Source organism: Sylvia atricapilla, chromosome 8 (assembly GCF_009819655.1).
Source record: "Sylvia atricapilla isolate bSylAtr1 chromosome 8, bSylAtr1.pri, whole genome shotgun sequence".
Lineage (NCBI taxonomy): Eukaryota > Metazoa > Chordata > Aves > Passeriformes > Sylviidae > Sylvia > Sylvia atricapilla.
The window spans coordinates 22,861,055-22,886,462 of NC_089147.1; the positions used below are offsets into that span (position 1 = coordinate 22,861,055).

A 25,408-nucleotide genomic window follows, 5' to 3' on the forward strand; every position below is an offset into this window, starting at 1 on the left:
GAAAAAAGAAAGAAAAAAAAGAAAGAAAAAGAAAACAGGTTTAGATTTACACTTAAATATTTCTTCTAGAGTTGCTAGCTCAGGAACATTTAGCCTAATTTTTGCATTTCTGCTTGTACCTAATTTTAGCTCACATAATTCCTGTTACAGTTTAGGACCTTTTTAAGTCAGCTCTCACTTTTCTTATGTTCTCTGTCAAACAGACATGAAGTCTGAGAATTATGTCCTTCCAGTGAATCACATAATGATTTTTCAGAGAAGGCACAATCACGCTCCTTTCTCTGGCTGCAAATATATTCATATATTGACAAAACCTATTAGTTTTAAAAATACTAATAGTATTTTAAATAGTATTTTAACACAAATAGTATTTAAAAAATGGCTGAAAAGCAGGGAGAGGAGGATTATTTAAATACATATTTAATACATATTTAAAGACACACTACATTTAAATACATATTTACATAGTTAATAAATATTTAAATACTATCAATAGAACAAGGGATATAATTATTGGTTTGGATTGTGACTGCAGTTAAAACAAATAAAGGAAAATACTTTGTAACGAGGTTAATTTTGTTCATTCACTCCACATGTACATTCATGGCCTCCACGAGCATTTTTAAAGAGAAATCTGCACATCTGAGAATCCAACAATGCTTAGTATAAATCCCAGGCCTGAAATAAAAACTTGCCCACTTTCAGGAATCCCACCTTCACCTAATGGCCTTTCAGGGTATGAAGGGCTTATAGAGAAGCTGCTAATTTTTTTCATGCATGTGAAAAAAAACAGACTTGAGCAAGGCAACCATCGTTTTCTGTCCAAGCAAGAAATGAGTAAAAATTGAACATGAAGCTCATGACTTCTTTTCAAATTAATTCAGTGCTCATAAGAAACCTGCTTAGCTGCTTCAGGGACAGAAGTCCCTTATTAATCCAACAAATAATCCCAAGTATAGCAACAGCAGTGTAAATCTAAGCTGCAAGTCATTTTTTCTACCCAGTTTGTTCAAGTTCTTACAGAAGAAGCTGCCTTGGTGGGCTGCAGTGTTGTTTATTGCCATGTTCACCCAATAATGATGCTTTTTTGTAGAGCACGAAACAGTAACAGATGGTAGATTTGTGATACTTCTGGTATGGGTCTGTGTGTGTATTTCTAGGATGCAGTTAATTAAGACACATTTCAAGCAAGCTGCTAAATGGCCATCAGTTTGCAAAGATGGAAATGTGTCTGCTCTGTTTAAAGCACTGAGGTCAGGCTTAGTGCTACTGAAGAAAAAATGTAGTCTACCAAGAGAAGGGTTTCCATTTACTGGAAGAAATTCTGATTAGACACAGATGGTACTGATGGGAAGCCCAGAGGAATATTTTTTGAGCATTCAGAAAAAAGACTAGCTACTGTAATTTAAATTATTATTCCACAACTTGAGAGTTGATTGATATAAGGAAACTGAAGTCCTTTCCTTGGATCCAAACAGTGGATCCAAGCAAATAAGATAAAGATATATTCTGAAAATTTAATTTAAAAATTTTGAATAAGATTAGCTGACAACTTATGCTGTATATCCAGCTTATGATTTGAAGTCAGATAAAGAGTCATCGTGAAATCTTCAAAGAAGATTGTGGAGAATTTGTGCAAAAATGGAGCAAACTCTTCTTTATTTTATTACAGGAATTGGGCTCTTCCTCACTGAGAAGACTGAAGACCAGTGAAGCAGAGATGTTCTAGAAGACCAGACTCACCGTTTAGTGCATTGGCTGGGAGTACTTAGGTGTGCATCCCTTAATCGATAAATTCCAAAGCAAAGCATATTGTATGTTTTCAGTGCTTTACAAAATAGATCTCCATAACAACCTCCGTCCTAGAGGAAAGAGAGAACATAAACAAAACAAAACAAAACAAAAGAAAAACAGTGCATTTTTTTCCTTTCTTTGTTAACACAATGTCAGGAAACAGGTCATTCAGTATGAACTTTTAAAAAATGGGACAATGTATAGACAGTCTGTGTTTGTCTCAAATGAGAGCCTTTTACCCAAGAAAATGAATAACCTAAATGTTTTATTTGAAATAAGTAACTATGTAAAGTGATGATTGCTATTTTGGAGAGCCTTGGTCCATGAAATAATGGCAAATTGGAAAGAGTGAGTGATTTGCTTTAAGCTGGAAATACAAATTTTGGTACCAGACAATGCATATTATACAAATTATATTAACTGTGATATTAAAATTGTTAGTATCTTTGACCGTTTCTTGGCAGCAGCCATAGTGTTATCCAGACAAAAAGTAATTCACCAGGAGCACAATAGAAATTAGAGTTGTAAGGGTTTGAAAGGGTAGTAAAATACCTGCTGCTGTAAAATAATGACTAAATGTAGGATTAGCAAAATAAAAAACAAAAGTTTAGATTTGCTCAGTTGTATATCTAAAATAATGACTCTTAAGTAATCATGAGAGTTAATTCAATCTGCCTTCACAGATGCAGTGCAGTTGAGGCTCTGGTGAAACAGCATTTGAGAGATTGGTGCTGCTTGTTTTATTTGTGGAAACGTTAAGCCGCATGCCAAAGTGTTTTGATGAGCTGCTAGTCTCAGCTACAACTGGACTGCTGCATCAACCGAAAGGCTGTAGGCTCCTATCGGTGTACTCTTGCTGCCCTAATCCTTAAACTGCGATTCCCTGTCATTTCTGTGAAGAAGGTAATTCCATTATTTTTGGACAGAGCTGGTGAACTCAAGGTTAATTTAAGAAACATCAAAACCTACATCATCATCAAAAGCAGAATTGGTGCTTTTGGACTCACCTCAAAATTTCAAACTGTGGCCCAGAAAACACTTCTAGATACTTCTTAATCTATTTTTATATAATGCACTCTTTTTAAAAGATCATTTGTCTATTTGGTTTGAGGTTTTTAAATTTTTTTGTTTGCTTGTTTTTTGACTTCACCCTTAGAACAGTGAAATCAAATTATCAGAAAATTAGGATTTCACAAGAATTTTAGTTCATCCAAAATCAGCAAAAACAAACCTTACAACTTTGTTCTCAAGCTAATAAGCAGATTTTAAGAACTGAAAGCTCTATGAAAACACTAAATAAGCTTATCTAAACCCAAAAAAGGTATATCCATACATATTGAACATATTTAGAATTCATTATTACTATAATGGTTATATCATCCAAATCAGCTCATCCATCTCTTTAGCTGACAATGAAGAAGAGCCACAGAATTTTTTGTAGGAAATATGTAGGCAAGGATCCTGGGCAGTCATACAGCTTCTCAAAAGGTAAAGAACAAATCTGGCACTCTGCGCTATAAATTTTTAAACAATCCAAAAGCTCTAATAAATTCAATAATAGAAATTATATGCTTATTAAGATAGATTTTTCACTCAGTCTGAGAGAAAGCTAATAGAGCACAGACTAGCCTTGGTCCTATATTTCCCTCATGATCTTACCCCTAGGTCTGCAAATGGCCCATCATACAAAGCCAACTGAGCAACTCGACACCTGTCCCTGTTTGCAAGTGTCTGGGGCGTGCTGTAACCTCCTCTCAATGCATTCTCCTCAGCAATCAGTGCTTCCAGCTCTGGTGTGGCTCCTCCTGTTACCAATGTCCGTATCAGTGTGAGGATATTGTCATTGAAGTATGTCTGCAGAGATAAAAGAAAGCTCTTTAAGCAAACACCATTAAAGTCACAACTGAAGACATCCAAATTACAACTTTTCCGGGTTTCTGCTGTTTAAAGTTCTTGGCTGTCTCTTCAAATAATTTTATATAGAAAGTGAAAAGACAGCAGCCTCCAATTACTCTATTTTCTTCTATCCCATTAGGCTCCTATACTAGATCCTTCCTTTTAAACACCAATTCAGGCTGATTTTTATTAAAGTACAAAAATTTGAATGATTTATGTTTCCTATAATTGGTGTTAGTAGTGATGCAATGACTGCTTTCCTTCTCATCGCCCTCATGTCTAATAATGGGCTTTAGGACATGTAATTGTAAAATTCAGACCACATTTAAAGCTTACACAGGCTAGATTGCCTTTTTACTCTTGTCACCAATTCGTTGGGGAGCTGCCTTTGTGCTGCAAATGTCATTACTTATTACTGTGGCTGGACTCTAGCAGTCTAACCGATGTATTGTACTAAACATCTTATTACGAGACTTGACAGTGTTCAGACATAAGCATGTATCAATTAAACATCTTGAGTTCATTCCAGATAAATGTATGATGAGTTTGGGATCCTGGTGGTCCTTTTAAAAAACTCTAGGGTATAGGGTAAGTGTGGTTTATTAGGGAAGATTTACTGCACACTGACATTTTGCCAGCATCTGTAGCATTGCTGGTCTGTCAGGCAAACAATGGGTATTTAAAATATTAATTTAAATCCAGATGAATGACTTTCAAGTTCACTTAAAAGTATACTGGTATAGCTCAGACATACTCAGTTAAACATCTGCAATGTATTGTACTGGGAAAAAAAATATTGAACAAAAAAAAGGAAAGACTGTCACTTGTAATGCCACCAATGTCTAAGTTTTCAGAAGCTCTGCAAGTGCAGGGAACATAAAAGGAAAAAATGAGCTCACTGTAGAGTACACAGGACTGACATTACTGGATTTCTGGATTTTGTTGAATTTAGGACTTAGAACAAATGTCTGTAATCCAACAAAATAAAAGTGAATAGTGAATTCTCAAACAGTGCTTGTTGTCTGAAGATAAGACTTTTAAAATAATACTTTTCAATGAAATTCACTGCTCTATCCATATAATGTAACTGTATTTAATACATGGGTAAACTGAGGTAGAGGTTGAAATATTTTATCCTGAGATCAAAAAGCAGAACTGGCTTCCTATCGATGTTACTTTGATATTCTTTCTTTGTATAATGAAACTTCAGTTTCATTGTTTGCAGGGGATGACAGATAAAACAGAAGAAAATGAGTTCTATGCAGCAATGTTTTTCACTTTACATTGAAGTTTCCTAACTTCAAGCTTCTCTGCTTATTTACATAGGCATATATGCCACTCACCTGTTGACTAAATTAAAATGAGAGGAAGATATTCTTATTGTTATACATGCCCTGAAGCAAATATTTGCATCTTATCAACTCCAGTTATTTAAGTTAACCTGGGTAAGACACTACATATTTTAAGTACAAAGCGCACTATAAAGAGGAGTCTAACATAAGCAGAGGTTCAGGAAGATTCAGCTAGTCTAAAAAAACAGCTAATCTCCAATCAGTTCTTACACATGTGGATGCACTGGGTAACAATTCAAGTGTAATACTCAAACCTCTCTTAACATACAGAAAAATCAATGTGACCCCTTGCAGGAATGTAAGTCTGGAGCGATTACATGATGTTTAATAGGAATTGCCACCATGAGAGAGAGAAGACATTCAGGCATGATTGTTTATTTTTCTTAAGACTTCTTCCTTGATGTCCCTAAGATGAAATCAGAGTTGTCCTCTTTGGCAACTCTTCCCACTGCGCTATACCTCTAAGGCAAAGTTAAGACCCTTCCTAGCAAAGGAGGCACCATTCATTGTGGAACAATGCCTTAATCTGGGTTTCACATCATGACTGATGTGGATGGCACCATTTAATCAGATGGATGAGTGCAGCCAAAAGATACTCCTCGGGGTGTTTTGGTTTTTTTCTTTTTTTTTTTTTTCTTTTTTTTTTCTTTTTTTTCTTGCGGGGGAGGGGGTGTCTTTCTTTTTTTCTCTCTTTTTTTCTTTTTGCGTTTAATGGGAGAAAAGGTTCCAAGTTTCAGGACAAACTGCTGCAGCATTGCATCTGACCAGAAAATGCCCAACCACTTGCAAGAAAAGATGGTGAATAGGAAGCTGCAACTTGTCACCTTCTGCTAAATAGGGTTGCTTCCTTCTGTACTAATGTATTTAACACTACTCAACAAAAAGCTGTCTGCCCATGCTTTTGATTGTCACAAAAATCAGACTCCTCATTACATCTTGCCAGTTTGGAACTAGGGAAACACTGAAAAGCTGAACTAGCTGATATCCATTTCGTTTGGAATAATAATACACTGAAATTAATTTGAGAGTGATCTTCTACTTGCTCTGTGGGAGGGTACATGGCCTGGATATGCCAGTACTTATAAGAAACTGATCTACAGAATGTCTTTGGAAAGGTGCTGTTGTACTTAAAGTAACAAGGCACTTCCCAGTGATGGAAAATAGAATCCCTTTTGTTAACTGTAAAATCAAAGCTGAGGAAATACTTGTTTGCTATTGTCATTAACCAAACCCCACATTGGACATGTGTGTGATATCACTTTAATTGGCATCCAGAATGAGAATATGAAATAGTTGTATTCTAAACACAGAAAAAAGGAAATGCATCACACACTGAAGCTGGGTAAATAGCAAGGAAATCATGACACAGATATCTGAGCTAGCAGTGCCACCTAGCCCTTGCTTTGGAATTGTAGTGCAGCTCTTTCAAATGTTTCAAGGATGCCTTCCCATTTGTTCAATCATTTTTTAAAGTATAATTACCAGAGTGCTTATGTTTTGCAGTTAATGCTGTCATGTCTTTTAAACTAATTGGTCTTCTACAGAAAATTTAACTGAAAATTAGCACATCTTTTAATAATATTGCTTTAACTTTAATAGCACTTTGCCTTTCATTTATAATTACACTAAAATTGCCATTTTTCAAGTTACATCTGCCTTTTTTGTGTTTGCTAGTGGGTTTTTAAATGAATTTCTTTTAGGAAGACTCCTCGTCCACTACACATGATATTAAACCTCACTTTTAAACCAATATTTTAACTCACTTTTTCTTTTGGAAGAATAATATATATCCAAACCCAAGGACTGACTGAGATAACATCAGTAATTCATACCAATAACAAGAGCCGTTGAGACAGAATCAAGAGCAGAAAATAAAACCCAGCATTTCTCCATTTGAAAATCTATTACTTCTTAAACTATTATCCAAACTTTAAAGAAGTTTAAGTTACACTTTAAAAGAGACACCTTAAGTTACAAGGTGCTTCTTACTAATTCTCTGAACAGACTTGTATGAGAAATGGTCTTGTGTTCACATCAAAAATCGGAACAGTTTCTTTTCTGTATAAATAAGACTCTGAGGATCTCTTAGGGAGAACTCTTGAGTGCAGGATATAATGAAAAGTTATTGTTAACTGTTTTAATGATTTTTCTTCCACTCTGTACTTTTGCTTATATGAAGAAAAAGTAGGATTTGGTAATACAGAAAGCAATCAAGACCTAAAGTTCTAGCACAAGCAAACGAACTCCAGAGTAGCAAATATTAAATAGTATCATCTGATGCTGGAGATCCTTGCCTCCAACAGCACCTCAGGTCTGTTGCAGTGGTAGGGTGTGGGAAAAATGCCAGCCTGCCAGAACTTCTGTATTTCTCCTAACTTCAGTGCCAAAAGGAGCAGCGCCAAAAGGGAAGCTTTGGCTCTCAGGACAACTGCTCAAACCTTTGGAGGTACTGTGTGTTGAAAACTGGTTTTCTTGCACGTACAGGATTTTATGGAATAACTATCTCAACAAGACCGAGAAAGAAGAACTCCTGCTCAAAAATTTGGTCTTTTGACTGTCCTATCTCGTATGATTTTTTTATAGCTGAAGACAACATTTTTAAAAACCAGTAACATAATCTAAAAGATGCTTCCAATCCCACACTTTTTAGTTACATTTTACTTGGTGATGAAAGCATGCTCTGCTTTCCAGAAGTGGTACTGCCTTGAGACTGACACACAATGTGTATTATTTCCCTGGGTCTGCATATGGTATAACAAAATAAATATTAACATATTATTTCAGTACCTGATGTCAGTAGATGTCTCTTCAAAGACATAAGAATATTTAACTGGAGCATTTTAACAATGGCCACTGCCACAGTTAAAACATGAACCAAGCCCAGAGCCTTCCCCCAGAGCACAGTAACACTCTTGAACCAAACCTGGTGAGATCCCTGCTACCAACTAATCAAAATCAAAAGGCAGATTTTGAGCTTATTACTGTTCTCTGAGTAATGGAACTACTACACTGAATCCTGGGCTTGCATTTGCTGCAAAGCCAAACTGTGTAGATGACAAGTACACAGAACTTTGAAAACTAAACTGCATTAAGGCTTTTTACCTTTGAAATAAGGAAATAACAGACAATTTCAAATTTAAAATGTCCAGTACAGTCAGTCATCTCATGGGAAATAATGCTAAACTAGCAGAATGTGAAGATCTCCAGCACTCAGACTTGAATTAGAAAGTTAACACATTTTCTATTCTGTGATTCATGAGTTAGGTTTAATGCACTACTTCAATTTTAATAAAACTAGAAAAAAATTAGAAGAAAAATTTAACATGGATTAATATTGTAGAATTATTATTATTATTATTAATATTATTACGCAACTATTGAATACTTAAGTATATTATTTTAAATCTATTTTATAGCTTTTTTTATATACACACATGTATATTGTTTTAAATGACCCATGGGTCAGAAGTAATACTGTATGCATGGATGTTATTTGACTTTCTAATCTGTCTTACACTTATTTTACTACAAACCCCACTGCTGCAGAAAGAGATTCATTCTTAAAGGAGCAGTTCATGTGCATTTGCATTGTACACCATATATAAGGAATTTTCATTACAGAGATACCAGCAGAGATCATACATTGGAATTTTCCTATCAAAAATAAGCAGCCAAACCCACTGAATCACTAAGTAGATAGAATAATGAACTATATACTTGTCTCCAAGTGAACTGGGAAAGGATAGAACTGCACATAATATATTTCTTACAAAATTCCCACGCAATTAATAGGATGAAAGCATGACTGCAGATCTCACAATTTAACTAGGATTTGGGTTCAGCTGGCCCATACTGGCAAGTATGAAGTTAGACACAATAAACAGAAGCTGTTTGCTAAAAGCAAGTGTTCTCTAGGAAAAAAAAAGAAAATTAAGGTATAAGATAATAGAGTGCAAATAGATTAGTTAGTGTGAGAAACACTTTTCCTTGGGGAAGAAGTGAAAGGTGAACACACCTTCCCCATGAGAATATAGATAGTAAAGGGAAAACATCTCACACATTTTACACTTTCTGAAGGGTCAGGAAGAACTGTACTTTTCCAACTCCTTGCTGGGCCTTTGAGGAACAAAGAGAAAATAACACTGCCACAGACCAGAAAACTAGTGAAAGAAAAGACAGGGTAGTGAACAATTCTAACTGACTGAATCTTTGGCTTGTCTTCTTGATTAGTATTATTTTAAGTACAGAATTTTCTACTCTTGTTTTTACACTTCTCTGGCTTCAGGCTCCACTGTCCCTGAGACATAATATGACCACTTAGATGTGAAAATGCTTAGGAAAAAGGACTGTTATAGAAAGGAACTGCAGAAACAGAGGGGCATGTTGTCCAAAACTAAGATTTAATAAAAGCAAGCAAAAACTAAAGCTATCAAAATATCTGCTACAAAGGACTGCTACACCTGTTTTTGTTACATCACTATTATTTACTAGAGACACCTTTGCACAGCAATGATGCCCACAGCATCTCACTCTCTTTCGATGGCTATGCCAGTGGCAGCCAGAAGGATTAATCCTACTTTTTTCTTGAATCTGAACAATACATTCAGAGACATTGACTTAGATAATAATGGGAGTAGATAAACAGCTCTAAGTAACGTTTGCAAACTTCATGTTAAATTCCCATTCATTTAAAATTCCCAATTATTATGTGAATATGCCAAATATTTTATAGATGGAGATTTTAAATAGAAAATATATGGAGTTTGAGTTCTTGCTTAGGTTTCCTGAATTTGTCACATCTACAAAATATTGAAGGTAGCTTTCAAGAAAAGCATTTTCTGAGGTTATTGAAAATTCCTAGGCTGCATTAGAATAAAATTTTATCTGTGTACACTCATATTATTCATCTATGGATGGAGCATATGAAAAATATATCAGGGAAAATTAGTAAATACAGATACATAAATATGAAATATAAAACCAATAATAAATAATAAAGATCACTATGAATTCTTCTTAAATGAAAAGAAGTTTCATTCTGAATTCAGGTGAAGGTCAGACCTAGCTCCTTTAGAGAAACACATCTACTCATATATAGTGTTACTTGAAGCTTAAAATAGATCTTTCCCAGCACTATGGAACTTTACTCCATGGCCAGCTCAGAAAGCCCATGCTCAAATTTTAAAAAGACTATGTCCTTGCTATATCTAGCAGAGTTTAAGGTCCCTCTGAAAGAAATGCAGCTCACACAAAACAAGACTGGTCTGAAAATTTAGCCAGTATGAGAAGGATGAAAAAGAGCATGACCAAGGGGTTTGCTTCAGAACTGAGCTACGGCTGCGAAACAAAAGCCCCAAAGTAGACATAACCAAAGGCCACCATCTGTAGTTTCTGGCATGCACTGAAGTTTTGATTCACAAGAAAATTCATATGACAAAGAGAGGATAACCTCTCTTTACACAAATAAGAGTTCATGAGATGTGTGCAATGGCTTTCATGGAGTTCTATCAGCGTCCCCCAGCACTCATACTCAGAGCATTGCTCATTGCTACAGGAAATTAAAGGCTCAAAACACAGTTGATGCTATCTGACAATAATGGTGAGCACAGGGACTGAAACACTGTATTTAGGTCTGGATTTTAGGCAGAAGGGACAACTTTTTTTTGAAAGCATGATGCTTAAAACCTGACATGAGACTGTTTCCTCATAAAATTGTGGACTCATGGAATTCTTAGGTATCTCAGTTAAGGTTTCTGTGTCCAACTAAGAAAATAACCTAGCTTAGGTTCCGAAACTCTCTTGACATCTAAGAAAAAAGCATCTTCTCCTGCCTACCTGCAGAAAAGATTCTAAACTTTCACACGCTTTCACAACAAGTCTGATAGAAGGGAATGAAAAAGGTTTTGTTTGCTTACTGCACTCATGAGAGAGTCCAGCACGCTGACAGCAAATGCGGTTCCACATGCGAAGGGCTGCGTGAGGTACAGTTCTGTGTCGGGATCATCATCATCATCTTGGTCCAAGAACTGAACATTTGAATCATTTACTGAAAACAACAATAATAATATTGAGAGTAAAGTCGAAAGGTGCTTCTGGGTCACCAGCATGTGACCTTACACATCACACAGTCAAAGAAAAAGAAACGGCATATGTCTGGAAACACAGACTCGTGTCTTTGACGTCACTGAAAATGAAATCAAGATGGATGTGAAAATGTGCATTTAAAAATATTTTGCTTGTAATCTTGCTCATAAGAGGTGACACTTGTTGGGTGTAGGAACTTGACAGGTTCCTATCTCTTTCCTGTAAAGTAGCTTTGTGACCAGCTGCCTGCGCTCAAATTGAGATACATTATGCTCTTGTATATTGAGACAATCTTGGTATATTGGTGGGGTACAGTGGCTGAGGCTCTATGCACGGACAGTGAAATGTTATCACAAGACACAAAGTTAGAACCCCGTTGTAAAATAAAGGCTGTCAATAAAACTGTGGCATAGCCAAGAGGCGTCTGTGACATGTGCTGCTGTGATTCTTACTGGAGTGGTGTTAATGCACTTACAGCTCAGAAGAGGATAAACTGTCCCTTTAACATGCATCTATCTGAATGAATGAGCAGTTATTCTTTTGCAGCACTGCCTTTTGTTCAAATATTTGTCCCTATATAACTTCACTTTCTCAGCCACGAATTCTACATTAGCCAGTGTGAAAAAGAATCTGCATCAGGCAGTTTTAGAGAAAAGGCCAAATAAAGCAGTATTTGTCATTTTGACTTTCTCTGGCATTTCATTGTCACAGTTAAGCTCTCTGCTTCCAACTCATTCCAACTAAAAGTAGTTGTTTCCTTGAGATCAGTGTATCAAGTGGATCATATTTCATGAAATATTTCATTTCCATATTAGTCTCCCTCAGGCATGAAAGCACAGACTGCTTAGCTATGCCACTGAAATACCCTTCAACTTACTAAATGACAAATTAATTTCAGTTCCCAGGCAAGAAAGGGAAATGAAAAACTTTTGAGCATTTGAAACTGCACACACTGACTATATCCCTATTCCCCATGTGAACACTTCTCCTGAGCCAACCCAGCGAACTTTGAAAATAACATGAGAGCTGCTGTTAACTTGATCAGATTTCAGCTCTGGACTTCTTAAGTCAGAAATTCTTCTGCCTGCTATTCTGATCTTCCTTCTCATAAGGTTTCATTCCTTTCCATATAGTTTTCTTGTATATCCACTCCATTTCACAACTCTCTATATACGGTGCTTGCTATGTTTAGCTTACAAAACACGAATTACTGCAGATAAAGCCTCATGATAGCTGTCCTAATGAGATGAGGATAGAATTTAAAACTCTTGCCTTTGCACTCCCTGGTGTAATTTTTAAAACATAACACCTTAGAAATGTTATAAGATAAATGTTCTGCCCTGGAAATCAGAAGACTTTCATCCAAGAAAACATCACTATCCACAACACTTCTTCCTTTAGTACAATATGTATCAATTTAATCTCCAGATTCTTAAGCAATATAGTATTTGAAAGCCTGCTGAATCATTTCAAAATGTACTTTTTGAACAGCTTGTACCTCAGTTTAATTTGCTAGTTGAGATTAGGCACTATTGACAGTAGCATCCTTTTTCCACTTCCATCTGACAGACTAACACCTGACTTAGACACCGTGCGTGGGGTCAGTTCCTACAACTCTATTGTGAATCCTGCAGGTGTGTGTTTATCCTCAGTATCTTTATCTTCCTGGTGTAAGTTAGCACACTGGGATCTGTGGGCCAGAAGAGCTGGGTTTGAATGGGTGCTGCTGTGCCACAAGGAAAAGCTCATCAAACGCCGCTCCAAAGGCTGGTGAGAGCACCCTGTGTTGAGAGGGAACCATGCAGAGGCTTGGCTGCTTCTCTACAGCTTCAAAACCTGAGCTTCTGAGAAAAAGCCTACTCTACAAAATAAACAAAAAAAATCGCTTGAGGGAAAGTATGATGCTTGGGGTTTTTTCTGGTATCTTTTACTTCTTCTTGGACTTCCTCTGAAAAGCTGCTAAGGCATGTCCACCAAATTGACAACACGCTGAAGTAACAAAAAAGAAAGAGTAAGAAGAGAGAAGAGGAGAGAAAAATTGGCGTAGGAGAGTGAGGGCCAGGGAAGTGGGGACTCAGGCCAAAAAAAATGAATTGGTGAGGAGGTGCTATGAAAACAGCCGGCAGGTCAGACGAGTGTGATCAAAGATTTACTGATACTGTGTGAAAAAAAATCATTAAGAAAGACCAGAACAAGACAGTCAATTTCAATCAGAACCACAAATAAAACACATTCAAAGCAGTGCCATGAGGGTAGCCCCTCTGATACAGCCAGATAAATAAAGGAAAAGCTGATGACAGTAAGAACAACAACAACAGAAAATAAGACAGTGATGTGAAGGAAAAAGGCACTTCTTACCCAGTTCAGTTATCATTAGAATGTGGGTTCCACTGTTTTTTTCCTGACTGATTGAAACCAAAGGCAGAAGTTTGCCAGGCTTAGCTAGTAAGTAAAGTATTTAGGGGGGAAAGAAAGTACAGAAAGAGAATAAAGTAAGGGAAAAAGACAGGTAAGGCTCTAAAAAATAAAACTGAAAAAGAAAACAGAAGGACAAAGGACCACAAATCAAGTTTGTACTTGCCATGAAAGAAACAGAACAGCTTCTGCACTTCACATCACACCACTTGACAACATAAATACCCACAGCTAGAGTGGAAATCAGAGTCTAGTTACCTACCATCATTGTATTCTCAGGAGTGAAATATCTCATACTATTATACAGAGTTTGGTTACACATGATTAAACAGTTTTGGACCATGAAGAAATAAACAAATGGCCTCTTACAATTGATTAAATGCACAGGAAATATCTGCTTATACTTACTCTGGCCTTTTTCCTTTTCTAACCTTAGCCCAAAGACCCCTGCTTGTTTGTTAAACTATGCAAAAAGTGTCTTGTCTGATAGCATATTTATTTAAGAAAATGGAGAAAAGCCAAAGGAGGGAAATATATATTCAGTTATTCAATTAAAGTGAACCAACTGTTACTAAACTTTCTTTAGAGAGATTAATTCAAAACAGTTATCAAAAGAGAAAATGTAACAGTGCAAGATACATATATATATATATATCTGTATCTTTCTATATCTCCATAAAAAGGAAAGAGGGAAAAAGACATGGGAATGTACATGGAAGGACAAATGTTAGCTTGTCTTACCTAGCTCTGTTATAATAGGGATGTTGGCTCCTGTTGTAATGGAGGGCTGACGTAAAAGGCCATGGACTGGACTGTTGTCTGGAGATGTCCTATCCATCCCAGGGGGTGTAAAGCCTAAGAAAAAAAGAAGAGAGAAAAGTAGATAAAGTTTAAAGAGGACAAACTACACACACACAAAGAAAATTCCAATGCAAGCACCTTTCCTTAAACAGCAATTAAGATTTCAAAGAGTATGGTTAGTAAATGGTAGTGGAACCAAGAGGAATAAACTGCTTCCATTAGCCAGTTTTAGGTTTGATCAGATATTAAGATTTAAAATTATCTAACTGTTTTCCAAGAGCACTACCACCCACACGTGGAAAGGCTTTTGTAACTTTTATGTGTACCTCTTATCATATGCATTGCTATGAGGATCAAAATTGTAGGAAAACTGGGATGGAAGGGTCCACTCCAAAAGACAAAAAGATAGGATGAAAGGAAAAAGATACAGGTTTTCAAATGGTATGTGAGATGATTGCTTGCAAAGAACTGGAAAGAGTGAAAATTTGAAGGAAACCAAGGTGGGAGAATGAACATATTTGAAGGCATTCAAAAAAACCCTAAAATCTGGAGACCAGCAACATTCACCTTTAAAAAAGGCTGTTTTCAGCCAGATTATCGACAGTTTGAAATGGAGCTCTTGACATTGAGGTGGTTTTTTTTTTTTTTTTTTTTTTTTTTTTTTTTTTTTTTTTTTTTTTTTTTTTTTCCTTTAAACAAAAGATACCCAGGCAAAACCTTTTGGAGTTTGACTGTAAGTACTGAAAAATAGCAGTAGTAATACAAAAACCCATGCAATAGCGAGACTGAAAATTCACCACTGAGACTAATGCATTCCATCTCCCTTATCCAGTAAAGCTACAGAAAACATGGGAATGCTCATTCAACATCATTGCAGAAGGGATGGTGAAGCTAGAAAGTGACTTTATGGTTTCATATAGACCAATATCAAGGGAGCATTTTTAGACAATCTTCTGCTAGGAACAAAATTGAGCCAAGCTTACTTTAAACCATACTGTTTTTAAAAAAAGACATTCCCTTTTTTTTTTTTTTTCTTTTTTTTTTTTTTTTTCCCATATTATTCTCAAGTTCTTTGATTTCACATCTGACATCTAGGGACAGGTTTTTGGTCTTCTATCACTAATTCTGAAGTCTCCATACACTTATTCTAACTAATCACAGCCAAATTAATTCCTGACTTAAATTCACTATCTTCTTGCAGTGTGGAAAATGTTTCGCACCATTAAATTCATTGATGCATTCATCTGCTACTGTATTCAGAGGAAGATAATATGATATTATCTACCTTACCATATTCAATTTGGGGACCAATTTACAAACCAGGAAATCTCTAAGCTAAATTGTAGTTGTTAGCATGTCATACTGGTTCTATATTGTCTTAAAGACTTAGAGTTCTTTCCAGTGATAATTATATCACTCTTAAACTGCCCCTAAGCTACAAAGACCACTAGATCTGGACTTCTTGATTTATTGGAATTTAATTTTCTCTTTCCACTCATTTATCCCTATGTTTTTTCTGTATTCACACAGAGAAATCATATACAGGTAATAAAACTAGAATCAATGGGAAGAGACTTAGCTCTGCAGAAGGTACTGGTTTGAATTTCATTCTATCACAGGAAAACTAGATGCAATGTGGTGTTTGTGCAGACAGGACAGTTTAAAAAGGGAGTGAAAAGTCAGCACAGAAATTCCTCAGGAGAAGAGAAATGGATATGGTATCTTCAACAGGCTTGCAAGACAAAAAACATTCTCATAGAGAAACCTAAGTCAGTAAAGCAGTTCTATATAGTATTATCAGTGGATAGAAAATCCTTAGAAATCGTATTTCTTAGAGGCAATAGGAAATGTTAACAGTCAGTCATATAATACACCTGTTGTGCTGAACTCAAGGAAACCAGCTTGGTGACAGTGAGTTGCAGTCCCAGCCAGTTTCCGTTTGCAGATGTTTCCTTGTACCTGGCACTGTGACTGAGAGCTGGTTTGGCTCTTTGAATGTTTACCTCCTCATGGCAGAGCCTGAGATTCCTCAGGCTTACCAAGTGAGTCTGACATAGGTCCTTCAGTCACCACCTCATAAGTTACAAGTAACACTGACACTCTCACAACAGCAGAAAAATTAAAGTGGGACTCCAAGGGGAGGAAATGTTATCTGAGGACAGCTGGGTATTAGTGTGACACTTCCTTCTGCAGCAGGATCCAGTGTTTTAAGTCTTGTATTCTGTTATGGAATGCATTCTTTTAGGAGGTGCAAGATATGGCCTTTGTCACATTAGAAAAAGCTCAGGTAGCTGCAGACTCCTTAAGCAGGTAAGGTGGCAGGCTCAGTTGGGTCCCCTGCTGAATTACAAGTCAAAATGGCAACAGCAAGACTTTTCATGCTCACTTATCTAAAATCAGATAAAACTAATATTGTTCTCATACACTCGACTGTTTGTACTGCTGGGAGTATCCCTAGAGGCTCTGCTTCTCCCTTTTTTCCTCAAGCCCTTTCTCCCCCCATCCCAGGATGCACTTCCTAAACCACCTTCTAGTGAATCAGGCTCTTCAGATGGTAGGAGCACAGCAGTATTTCTCAGTTAAAAGAAAATTGAAGTAAGTTAGTGTAACTCATCTGAATGTGCAAGTTTTTCTCGCCTCCCCTTCACTGCTACATGCACATACACAGAGACACGCACACTCTCCATCAGAGGCCATTTGTAGCCACCTCTGTAACCCTTAGAATATTTGTCTTCCTGGGATGGTGTCAGAAGATTGAAGTAAATGTGGCATTTTTGTTAGACACAGATTGTCAGAAGCTCTGTAATTGCACACTGCACACATAGTGCATTCAGTCTGAAATGCAGGAAGCATGTTAAAGGGATTGTGTTTTCTCCTTGAATGAAAAATAGACTCGTGCCTTAATATTTTTCATCCTACTGTCTTGAAAGATGTGAGAAGTATCTGATAATTTAATTTCCTTGCTCGTACTTAATTCAGACACTTCTGAATTTACTTTTAAGAAATATAAAAATTTTGGAGTATTTTCAGGAAAAGGAAAAGTGGTGTATTTGGGGATTTTGTGTGCTTATGTTTTGAGTCACAAGCCATCGAATACCTTCAAGACACATTCCTGCTCCCAAATCACAAGCTAATTTCCATACAGTGGCTGTCTATTTTTTTTATTCCAGAAGAGAAAACAAAACAAAACAAAACAAAAAAACCCCCAAAAAACCCCCAACAAAAAACAAAAAAAAAATTGCAGGAAACTAACCTGCTTTATCAGAACTTTCATTTAAAGGCATGAAAAACTACAAGTGACAGCTGTGCAGATTCAGTGAATGTGACATTTTTGAATTTCTTCAACTTGACAAGTAAACACCTTAAATCGGTAATGCTATATGCATAATACATGACCTGTATTTTGACATCCATCATCAAATGCTGACTTGAGAAAATACAGGTTTGTACGTCAAGGAATAGCACCCATAAAGCAGGGAGAAATTCAGGTCACAGGGTATTAGGAAAACTCTATTTCATTACAGGAGCTGAAACAAGCTAAGGCATCAGATTTAAGATCCATTTTCAGCTGTGAAAAGATTCAATTCCTCTGCACAGAGCATTCATTTAGAAATGACATGCTTTCCTCACAACCTCTTTTCATTTTCCTTTTCATATTCCATTTTCTCCTTCAGTCCCCAAACCTTGTTCCATTAATGCTCATAAAAATCGTAAAACAGGGCTGATAGTTGTGATCTTACAAACACAGTATCTCCTTGTTCTACAAACAACTGAGGGAGCTCTGGCTGCAATTGCTTAACAGGATCAACCTCTACAATAAACTCACATACCTGTGCAAGTCTGAGCACAGCATCTGTGGAAGGAAATGCAGTGACAGTGGGGGACTTCCGGAGAAGGGAATGCTCTCTGCCAACAATTAGGAGGTAAGGTACAGCAAAACTGTATCAGTTCCAGCAGTCACTGCATCTGGTACTAAATTGCTATCCTGAGTGAGTGGTTGACTTTGTATCACTTGAATTTTGCTTTTCTGTGGCTTGTTTTTGTTTGCCTCACATATTAAACTGGCTTTACCTCAAGCCATGAGCTTTTTTTTCACTGTGGGATTTAGTTGTCAGTCACAGTCAACCCGCCACCATTGGCCACTACAACATCAGAGTTACAGAATCATTTAGGTTCAAAGTGACCTTTAAAATCATGAAGTCCAACCACTAACCCAGCCCCACCAATTCCACCACTAAACCATGTCACTAAGTGTCACATCTAAATGTCTCCTATATACCTCCAGGGATGGTGACTCCAATACTTCCCTGGGCAGCCTGTTCAAATGCTTGACAACCCTTTTAGTGAAGAAAATTTCCCTAATATCCAGTCTGAACCTCCCTTGGCACATCCTGAGGCCAATTTCCTTTTGTCCTTTCACTTGTTACCAGGGAGAGGAGACCAAGTCCCAGCTCACTACAACCTCCTTCCAGGTAGCTGGAGAGCAGTAAGGTCTCCTTTATCAAACTGAGGAAGCTTCATAGGAGGCAGCCCACCCCGTCTGTCTCTGAAACAAGATGTTGCCAAGCAAAGGATTAGGAATATCATGGCTCTGAGAGGAACACAGGTTTTGGTCTCATGACTCCAAACCAGTGATGCCTGGCAGCCAGCAGTCAATGTTTCTCTCCTGGCAGCATCCTCCCTCCCTGAGAGGCAGGGACTCCCATGTCCTAACTCAGCTACCTGCTCTGAAGGAGTTTGAGCCTCCCTAAAGTTCTCTGCAGAAAGCTGATAGTTCAATGACTTGATTCTGAGCAAAGAGCATTTCCCAGCTCCAAGATACTATTGCTCACAGAAGTAGGTGAAAAACAATCAATTGCATCAGAGGCAAAAATCTAAGTCTTAATGATATTCTCATCTTTGTGGAAAGAGAACACAGGGGAAATTCTCTTCCTAACAGGAGGCAGGCTCCTTTTACCAGGGGATGCAGGGGCTCCCCTGCTTTGGGCTCAGCATGGCCGGGTGGCTATAAAACCTCCTTGACCTTTACAAAATCCCACCTACAAAGGGATGAGCAGCACTGGACTCATGAGCTCTGTGCCTCTTGAGCCAGGCTGACCCGCGGTCCTCCCAGGGAGGCATTAACTGTGTCTCAGCAGTAACCTGCAGGTATTCTGAGATCCACAGTGGCACTGCAACGAAGTTCAAAATTAAGGAATGCTGGCATGGCTAAACACGCCTTCTTTCCACTGAAAGCACCACCAGGTTTGCTCTGTTTATGTGTGAGCAACTGGCCTGATGGCCAAATGATCTGCTGATTGTGCTGGCCATAAAACACCAATGTTTGTTTCTTTGCAGGTCACTTGACTGAGCAATGTCCCACAAAATGCAGGAAAGTTTGCTCTTCACAGCACTAAATATCTACTTAAAGTTCACTGAGGGGACCAATAGAGGTTCACTGGGGTTTTCCTGTAGAGGGAAATTTGTCTTGTGGATGTGCACTGCTTCTGTTCTACTGACTCCACCAAGGCCCAAATGGGCATATTCTGAAAAATGGATTTTTATGCTACATTTGTAAGGTATCTTCTATTCTTAAGGATCATAATGGGTATTTTATGATTCTCTTCCCCTTTTTCTCTGCTGCTTTCGTTTTTACCTCCCTTCCTTTTCAAAGATATACATTTTACTAAACTGGAACTCTGTGCAGGCAGGAGGCACTATCCCAAACTGAAAATCCACTTGACAAGTCTAAAGTTTGTGGCCTTGTTATTAAAGCACCTTGTAAATTGATAGTGCTCTTTAAATAATGCTAGTTTAGGGAAAGATGCCATGGCATTCACTGGGTGATATATGCACTAAAGTCCTCAAATATAATTTAAAAAGGAGATATACATTCACCCACCTCTGGTTCACCTAAGGAATATGAGATAACAATAACATTTTGAGCATATATGAATAACACACAAGTGGTGAGCTGCCAAACGCCCCCGACAAGTTATCATGCAGAAATACAGGACAAAGTATTTTCATTAAGCAGAGCCAGCCAAAAAGAAATAATTCTCAAAAAGGACCTCACAGTTGTATCCCTTTGCTACTGTTTGCTGACAATGTCATTAATATTCCTGTGAATTCAATTGAATGAGAGACTATACCTGCTATTCTCCCAAGTACAGCCCTTGGGTATACCTGGAAAGTTCAGCAGCAGTCATGCAGCTAAAGAGCTGCTGACATTCATGGGAATCTGTTACAGTCATTCAATTTAGAAACAATTCTAACTTCAGTGTCCCATAGGGTCTGAGACAGAGAGTTGTAGTTCGGCCTGAGAACCTGGAAATCCTAAATTCTGGCTTCAGTTCTGACTTTTACTGCGATTTGTGCTGAAGCTCTAATAATCTCTTGGAGATTATCACCAAAGGCCTGGAAAAGGAGAGGAATGTGGGAGAGCAGATGTGACTACGTAAGCTCCCAGCTCTCTCGGAGAGAGAGAGGGAGCATCTTCAGAGATGCTCCACGCCCAAACATAGACCAAGGTAAATCTACGGAGTGTGGAGGCTGAAGGATGTCTTTCTCAACTTCAGCAATCCTCCAATGCTTTGGACATAAAACAACACTTGGAGCTTTGAACTCAGAGACAATGTCACAGAGAACCAGCTGCCACCTTCCTGCCAAGAAAGTGCTCTTCTCTAACGTCCCTTTGTCCACTTTCTGCTGAATTACAGAAACCTACAGCAAAAATGTCCAAATCAAAACTCTAATGGAAGAACAGGGCAGTGAGATCAATGCTAGTTTCTGCTCCCCAAAGTGTGAGATCCATTCCTGGATGAGTTAGTGGCCTCATGTGCTGAAAGTGTAAATGATTTACGGGTCTGCTGGTTCTTGGGCTGCTCTAACAAGGTAGGATTAAGCTGTAAAAACAAAGATCAAGAGAAGGATTGGAGTTTCATCATCTTGAGGTCTTGCATTGAATCACACCACATGGATTCCATTTCAGTTGTGAACAGCATAATATATTAGAAAAGTGTAGTATTTTAAGCCTAGGGCAGAATCATGTATAAGTTAGAGGAGTTTATTCACAGGTACTTATACAAATCTTTTCCCAGTTCAAGTACCATTTTGAATTTCACTATCATGTACACCCCAAAAATGAAGTCCACCTGAAACTGCCTAGATTTTTGTTGTTGGCTTGGTAGGAATATTTTCCCTTCACAAAATCTTATGTGGTAATTACTCAAACCCTAACCCTGCCAAGGTTCACCACAAGCTTACACCACCAAAAACTAACAAAACAAATGAGCTTTCTTTATTAATGCTTTGCAGAGCACAGTGCCCTAATGTTCATTTCTTGCTATTTTTCTCACTTTAAGATAATATGTAGTTAGTAGATCTAGCACTTCCCTCAAGTCCGCCTGAATGGAAACTCTCTTTCTCTATACAGTAAACAAAACTAAATTTCCCTTTTTTGCCTTTCTTTACAAACCTTATTTTTAAATTGTTCCTACTCTCCATTTACCATTTAATAGTTTTCTATACTAGGTGCTTCTAGGGCACAAAGTTGGTAGCATCTAACTGTAGCATAGGTTTGCAGCTAAAATGATTTAGTATATAACAATGCCAAACTCCTTTCAGTTTAATCATTAATCAACCCTGCATATTTAGACCTCAGGCAAAAATAAATGTGCTGAATAAAAATTATCAAATAAATTAAGCTATATTACCTAGTTTAGAGAGACAGGTATTCAATAACTAGAAACAAAATGGAAAACTCACCACTAAAAATGATATATCGGCATGTTAGATGAGACTCTATATTATGTCATTATATCAAAAAAGTAAAATTTTCCTTAGTGTAAAAGGAAGAGCAAAGCCAGATATCATAGCAAGTAATCAATTAAAATACTTGAAAAATAAAAGTAACTGTGTTGCCCAACGTCTGATTGGCAACTACTGAAATATAAATTAAACAAATTTCCCATTGCTGCTTATGGGAAAATTATGCAGATTAGAATTTGATTAGGTTTATATCATGAGACTCAATTTGGACTTTTAATCTATTAAGCTCCAATAAATGAGGCATCTGAATAGCTCCCCTGAGCAGAAACAGTAATAACGACAGCAGTCGTTTTTTGGAATATATATTCTGACAATTTCTTTAGCAGACAAGTCCACATCTTTAAGTACAATTACTTTGTAACTCCTACAAAAAATTCAGGTGTTTGCTGTGAGGAAATGGATACGTAAAAAATGCTTACACAGACATTCTATGATAATCAACATCTGTCACTCTGTTCCAGCAATATTGTTTTTCCATCAACTTGGACTTACTTACGGTCGACTTCATGGTCTGTGTGGGCTAAACAGTGCCAGCAGACTTGCAAATTACTCAAGCTGGAACTGAGCTGGAAACCTATGGTAAAATGTCATTAATTTCTCTACAGGCTGGGTCAAAACTAAAATCCCACATTCAAGGCTGTCTTGGGGATCAGAGATTGAACGGTGAAGGCTAAAGCCCCATTTTATCAAAGAAATCTAACTAAATTCCCAGAGCTGAGCTTTGAGACAGGTTGGATTCAGATCAAGACCACCTCTAATTTAACTGGCAGGTATGCTTCATAGTCCTCCTGCATGTTTCCTGCAGTCTAATCTATTTGCAAGTAAACAAAAACTCCTCTCCTATATTACTCTATTGTAAAATGCAGCTCCTCAAAGCCTGCTGACTAGAGAGCATGTTGTGCACATGTCCTGGCCAGCAAGATTTCACCAAATCCTAGAGAAGCTTTTAGTGGACAGGTTGTCTTACGCACGTAATCAGGTGCCAGGAGGCAGGTGATTAAAAATAAAAGTATTTTAAAATTTTCAAGGCTTTATTAAATGCTCATAGTGGATGAACATGAACCCTGTGTTCATGTGTAAATATATTTTCTTTAAAAGAGGCTTTAACATGGAATTTAATTCTGGCACTTGAACTTTCAGCATGCCACTACAAAGGTTTTCTGCAAGCCAAAGCTTCTTACCATGACTTTAAATTGAACATCATAAATAGGGGGGAAAAAACCCTCAGTCTTGCTCTTTGACATTCAAAGGCTACCACCTTTTGTAGCACACAACTTCAGAGTAGCATGTCTGTTAAAGACATCTTTGTACATATCATGTGTGAAAACGAGTATCAGGTTGTTTTTCACTATACCAGTCTATTTAACACTAACTCAACCAATATTCCCTTGCAAAGCACAATAAATCACACAACCTTTTATTTCTACTCCTTTTTTTTTTTTTCTTTTTCACCATTTAAAAGACCCAAATATAAACTGGGCAGTTGTGGAACCAGGAGAAATCTGAAGTAGATCTCTAATTAAGTATTCTTGAATGATGTACCAATAGCAATACATGAGCTACTGATAATATCTGTGTCAACAAAAATGCCTGAAGATCAGCAGTGATACCACTGATATCACTGGGCTCACCCAACCTGTAAAATGTGGGAACTCCTGCTTCAGTCAGAATCAAGAATTCAGAGAGCAACTTATGCCTCTGATGGCCATATCCAAAGCATACAGTCAGCAGCATAAATAAAGAGGTATTTTGCTCAAATAGACCAAGAAAAATGGAAAGGTATTCAGAAAACAAGTGAAGTAAAGTCTGCTCTTAAGATGAAAATTCCATTGCTAAGTCTGCACTGTTTTGGTTCACTGTCTTTCTCCTCTTACAAACATTAATCTTAAAAAGAAAATTAATTCCTTATCATGACAGAATGACTCATTATTTTATCAGAGTTTTTTTTCTAAAATCTATAAGAGTTTCCCTTACCTCTGACAGTTCAAATGTCTTTTTATATTTAAAGAAGTATCAGCAGAAGTGTCTCTACACCATCTCCTTATTTATTGCATTTATATGGGATCTGAAACCCATTACACTAGCAAACAAGCTGGTAAAGACAGTGATAACAGTAAAATGTAATGTGGTATTCTTTAAGTAGTGAAAATTAAATAGCAGTCATAAAATGTGTACTACAGTATCCAGTCACAGTACAGACACCCTGAAAACTTCCAGCAGTTTTTTGTGGGGTTTGATTTGTTTTGGTTTGTTTTGTTGTGGTTTTGGTTTTCAGTATTGACCACTTATTATCAACCATGCATCTAAATACTACTTTAATCTCCACAAACAATTAACACATTGACTTTCCTATCCATTAGTGGTTAGTAGAGAGTTAAATGGGTTGATAAATAAAAAAATGTTCTCTTCCTTGTTTTAATTTCATTAGTACCAATATCACTGAAAATAGCTTTCCTTTCAATTAAGCATTTTGAGTATTTCTTAGTCTTTAGTCTATTTATTAATATTTGACAGGATTCTGAGAATAAATACTCAAATTGCAATGTGGGCTTTTGTTACTAGTGAGACAGTTTAAGGAGTGGGCCAATCTATAATAGAAATCTGCGGATAAATTGTAAAGGCTGATTTACATCTGAAAAGATGAGCAAGTTGCCATAAAAAAAAATTTAGACATAGTCCAAATTTTTAGAAGCACTCTATGTAATTCAGTCTACATCTTCCACTGAAAATGGAAGACATGTCCAGACAGATGAGTTTACATTGCCACAAAAGAACTGGATATTTAATTAAAAGTTAGAATAGAAACAATTTGGAAATTATTGAGGATTTACAACAGATATATACAGTTTCTAAAATACACTGCTGAATATGTTAAACAAAACGGCCAAGCTCCTGTTTTGAATTGGATTTTCTTTACAGCATAAACTATTTTTGAGCAAGCTCACACTTGTAGCTAATGGCTTAAGAATGTCATATAGGGTTATTAGTCCTATTAATCTGTCCTCAAACAAATAAAAAAAAGTTTTCTCAGGCCCCACACTACACTGCCTGATTTCAGTCTCTTGTTCTTTCTTTTTAAGAGGAGTTGTTTTAAAAATGTCTGCCTGTCTTTGCCCTCACTTGGAGGTGCATTACTAAGTCACAGACCAAGCAGACTGGCAGGAACTTAGAGACAGAAAACTCCACATGGCCATCCAGTCATACTGTAAGCCTGTCTATGCATTTAAGAAAAAAACTCTGTCAAACTTATAGAAAAT

At 37.1% G+C, this 25,408-nt stretch overlaps 1 protein-coding gene across 11 annotated transcripts in view; it reads right to left on the reverse strand.

The window, feature by feature from the left end:
- Window positions 1–25,408, reverse strand: part of KCNMA1 (potassium calcium-activated channel subfamily M alpha 1) — a 426,168-nt gene that overhangs the window by 8,055 nt on the left and 392,705 nt on the right. For 10 of the 11 annotated variants that reach the window (XM_066324114.1, XM_066324113.1, XM_066324110.1 and 7 more), the window contains 4 exons: window positions 14,283–14,396; window positions 10,958–11,088; window positions 3,454–3,648; window positions 1,744–1,862 (listed from right to left, as the gene is read on the reverse strand). In XM_066324114.1, the coding sequence (XP_066180211.1) occupies window positions 1,744–1,862; window positions 3,454–3,648; window positions 10,958–11,088; window positions 14,283–14,396 (559 nt within the window). Of the gene's footprint in view, window positions 1–1,743; window positions 1,863–3,453; window positions 3,649–10,957; window positions 11,089–13,484; window positions 13,569–14,282; window positions 14,397–25,408 lie in introns of all 11 variants that reach the window. The other variant, XM_066324118.1, reaches the window with a different exon arrangement.